The 4,635-nt window shown below is 34.7% G+C and overlaps 1 protein-coding gene across 1 annotated transcript; it reads right to left on the bottom strand.

Annotated features, from left to right (window-relative positions):
- Positions 1 to 3,204: 3,204 nt before the first annotated feature.
- Positions 3,205 to 4,269, bottom strand: LOC121986565. The gene is made up of 4 exons (XM_042540529.1): positions 4,219 to 4,269; positions 3,978 to 4,017; positions 3,848 to 3,908; positions 3,205 to 3,595 (listed from the first exon to the last, which is right to left on the bottom strand). Exons 1-4 carry the CDS (start codon positions 4,267 to 4,269, stop codon positions 3,205 to 3,207), a joined length of 543 nt encoding a protein of 180 aa, XP_042396463.1.
- Positions 4,270 to 4,635: the final 366 nt, after the last annotated feature.

Raw genomic sequence — 4,635 nt, 5'->3', positions numbered from 1 at the left:
AAAGCCTAGCTTTTGTAAACATTTATTTATGAAATAAAAGAACCACATTGGTCAAATGTCTACATTTTATTTGTTAAGTGTAGTTGTTCAATTAATTTATATTGTAGATAACATGGTGTGTGGTGTCACACACAGAAGATCATGTTATTAGTTCTTTATAAATTATAAACAGTTGCTTACGACTAAGATGGAAAGGAACAAACCATTGGAATAGTCTTAGTGTAATTAGGTATTAGTTTATCTTGACTAATAAATTACACTAATATACTCTAAGTGTATTGAGTAGGACCATTTTAAGTAAGTTCTTTTTATACTGACTTAATAAAAGAACTAGACCTTAGTTATTATGGAAGTGTGTGCTCTTAATCCTAATATAATAACAAGTACATATATTTAGTATTTATTTCTTTAACTTATCAAAGGGTGAGATTTAGTTCGATAAATCAATAGGCCCGATAAGTTGGAAAAATGATATTACTTATAGTGTGTGTTGTTGATTATAGAAGGAATCTGTGTCCTAGTTATCTAGGTTGAGAATGTCCTCAAGAGGAGCTCATAAGGATTGTCATGTTAAACCCTGCAGGTGGACTTAGTCCAACATGACAATGAAGTTGAGTGGTACTACTCTTGGAGCTAGATATTAATTAAGTGAGTTGTCAGTAACTTACTTAATTAGTGGACATTCGTTATCTTAAACACAGGAAAACTAACACACTCATATATGAAGGAGCCCATAATGTAATTTGGGATTGGTGCGGTAGTGCAATAATAACTCTCTAGTGGAATGAGTTATTATTGATGAACTTGAGTTATGTGTTCGGGGCGAACACGGGATACTTAAGCTCATCGGAAGGTCAAAACCAATTTCTCCTCTAGGTCCCTGTCGTAGCCTCATTAAAACCTCAAGTCCACTCATATAAAGCCTTTCTTGGTATCCAAGAAGAGGTCGGCCCATGGCTTGGTGACCAAGCCAAAGGGGCCGGCCAATCTCCTTCACAAAGGGGCCGACCCTTTGCTTGGTGTCCAAGCAAAGAGGGGCCGACCATGATATGTAAAATAAGGAGGGGTGTTTTGAATTTTTAAAATCTTCTCTTTGTAGAAAACTACAAGTTTTAAAAGAGAGTTTTTAAAATATAAAACTTTCCTTATTTGAATTAGGCTACATGGTTTAAAAGAAAGTTTAAAAATTTTAAAACTTTCCTTTTTTAACTATCCTCATGGTTTTAGAAAAAAGGAAGAGAAGTTTTAAATTTTAATTTTTTTTATAACCATGTTAAAAAAGGAAATTTTAGAAGAGAAGTTTTAAATTTTAAAACTTGGCTTTAATTTTTAAAAAACTTTCTTTTTTTAACATCCACATTGGGAAATTTAAAAGAGAGCTTGTAAAATTTTATAAGAGTTTTTCTTCTTTGCTTATAAAATTTTTACAAAAGTTTTTCCTTCCTTTTAAGTGGTCGGCCACCCTTGCTTGGTGCCCAAGCAAGGGGTCGGCCAATCAATAGATCATCCAATCATTGATTTGGTGATTGAATCAATCAAGAGGAAAGAAAAGGAAAAATAAAAAGAGAAAAGGAAAAACAAGAGGAAGATTTTAATTTTTGTAAAAAGTCTTTCCTTATTTGCCATGGGCAAGTAATATAAAAGAAGGGGAGGAGAGGCCTTATGACACAACAATTCTTATTCTCTTGGTGGAGCTCCTCATTGTGGCCGGCCCTCTCTCCCTCTCTTTTCCCTTTGCTCTCTTTTGCTCCTTGGTGGTGGTGGTGGGCGAAACTTAGAGAAGGAGGAGGAGTTCTTTGGGTGGTGTTCATCTTGGAGGATCGTTGCCCACACAACGTCCAAGGTGAGGCAAGGAATACAGCAGAAGATCTTGAGGTCATTAGCATACAAAGAGAAGGTATAACTAGTAATTTTCTTCCGCATCATGCTAGTTATTTTTCTTTGTATGAATTCTAAACACAAGAGGCATTAGACTCTAGTTTTTCGAATTGTAATTCGAGTTTGTGTTTTCTTTTTGTTTTTTGAATTTGTGATTCGATTGTTCCTTTTGGTTAAACCTAGAGTTATATAAGGAAATTAAATATTAGTTTTCCTTAAAAGGCTTTGTCTAGGCGGTGGTGGATGCTCCCATACCCAAGAAAGCCATGTGCCTCGCCATGCAGTCCTGGAAGCCAATTTTGAAAATTAATATTTAATTGAATTTATAACATAGGTTGATTTGGATCAATAGTGTTAAGTTTCGCTTGCGATCTAAATCTAAACCATTAAGAACAGATAAGTTAAATTTGGAATCAATAATGTTAAGTTTCGTTTGTGATTCCTAATTTAACTTCTAAAGAACACAATAGGTTATTTAGAAAAGGTTCGATACTTGTACAAAATTTTTGTACAGTGGAACCGGTACGATCTTCCTAGGATTAACTAACAATTGGTATCAGAGCTAGGGTTTGTCTCTGTGTGTTTAGAATTCAAATTAATTATGCACATGTCCACTAAAAGAAAAACCCTCATAGACATCAGTTTTCCACCGCTGTCTATTACAAAATCGACCGATGTCTATGAAGGCGATGTAAAAGGTCTGTCATTTTAGACATCGGTTTATAACCGGTGTAGTATCACTTAACGACATCGATTTTCGAATCGGTTATAAACCGGTGTAGTATCACTTAACGACACTGTTTCAGCAACGGTGTAAAACTGATGTAATATTAGTTAATGACACCGGTTTTAGCAGCGGTGGAAAACCGATGTAATTTCAGTATTGTTTAACGACACAGATTCGATTTCTGAAACAGTGAAAAATCGATATTATACAAACAAGTCAATATCCATATAATCAACACATAAATATTATTCTTACAACATAAAAAGATAATAGATATTGTACACATCAAGTCCGTATCCACAAATTACATAAATATTTTTCTTACAACAGTATCCATAAAATATACAAATATTCTTTTTACAACATCAAAAGGTATAATAGATATTGTACACATCAAGGTAGTATCCACAATTTACATTCCATGCAAATGCATGGATCATCCAAAGTTTTCAAAAATCAAATAGCTTTCCTACTCAAATGTAATCTAGCATGCATTCAACCCACTCGAACCGGCCTTCATCAATTTCAACTCTGGAATAATTGAGATTTGTAAACTGTAAAAACACATAAATAATATATTAGTAAACCAAGACCAAAAATCATAGTTGAAAGAGAGAAGAGAAGTCCATTTTAGACCAAACAAATGGTATGCTGCAACTTAACTTAAGAAGATCGTTTCCACAACCTCCAGATTCCTTGGATGGGCAAGGAATGTTGCTTCCATGATTCTTAGCCGTGCTATTAGACTCAACGGTGGATAAAGATGAGTTATCTGGTCGCTCACCTGTGGAACGTCTCCGTCTTTTCCCAACAATTTCTCTGATGACATACTTCTTTGCCCCCTGTCTCCTACCAGCCTTGGAGGAATCAATTGTAGGTGTCTGAGAAGCAGTTCCCTTTACTATCTTTCCGCAACAATCTAAGCAAAGTTTGTAAGAGCAATTTGAGCAGCTTCTGTGAAAATCCACTAGTGAAGTCCTGCAATAATTACTGGTTCCAAGGGAGAAACAAGAAAAGAAAACAATATCAATCAAGTGAACATTTTAATGCATGATGAGACGATAACAAAGAACATAATATGACCTAAAAATTAAAACTTGCTAAAGCAAAATAGAGGCACAAGTTTACAAATGACCATCTAAGAAACAGGGTCAGGACACATTATTCAGTTATTATGTCCATGATTTTAGAAACATAGCAAATTACGAAATTCTCAGAGGTGTTATAGATGTGAAGACATACCAGTTAACAAGCTCATTGTGAGGCTCATATACTCGAAGAAGTACACCAGAAAATCCACCTTCTGGATGATAGATTGATCAAGAGGATATCTAACTGGAGGAAGAAACTAGGAAATTGTTTTGAAGCTTACCTTGATCCCCTTGCTTTACTTCCAACTCATTTAATTGGTTCTGATAGATATGTTTCAGCAAGGGAAGCAATTCAAATATCAAGCTATATGTGTGCTCCTTATTATTAAACTTGTTTTGACCATTTGCCAGTTCATGAAGATGATACAAATTGCATGTGCATATAAAAGTTCTAGACTAGTATGAAAGTTGACAGAACCGTCTCTAACTTAACAATAATTGGCTATGAAGTTAACCTTATGCCAGTCTTCTTTTGCTCCAAGAGGAGAACAAGTCGGACAATCCAATTGCCATGACTAATAGGGTAGACAGTTGTCACATCGACAAGACAAATCTCATCACTATCGGCATGCTCAGTCTTCCTATGCTCCTGAACAATTTCAAGATCCTGAAGATCACATAAATGGAAACTTTCATGACAAAACATTCACAGAGTAAATAATGTTCATAAAACTTTGCATGTTAAAAGTAAGTAAACCTTATAACCATCTTTAGCTGGACTTCTAGAATATGCTTTGCAATCACAACAGTCGCGACAAACAAGACAAGCAATCTTTACCTCCTTTTCAAACATACCAGAGTACCTTGACAATACAAACTAAATAAGATAAATAGAAGTAGTTTTTTTTTTTATGTATAAGATCTTATATCACTGATATC

Source organism: Zingiber officinale, chromosome 5B, assembly GCF_018446385.1.
Source record: "Zingiber officinale cultivar Zhangliang chromosome 5B, Zo_v1.1, whole genome shotgun sequence".
Classification (NCBI taxonomy): domain Eukaryota; kingdom Viridiplantae; phylum Streptophyta; class Magnoliopsida; order Zingiberales; family Zingiberaceae; genus Zingiber; species Zingiber officinale.
Note: the sequence above shows the minus strand (reverse complement) of the source record. Positions and strands in the feature narration are given on the sequence as shown.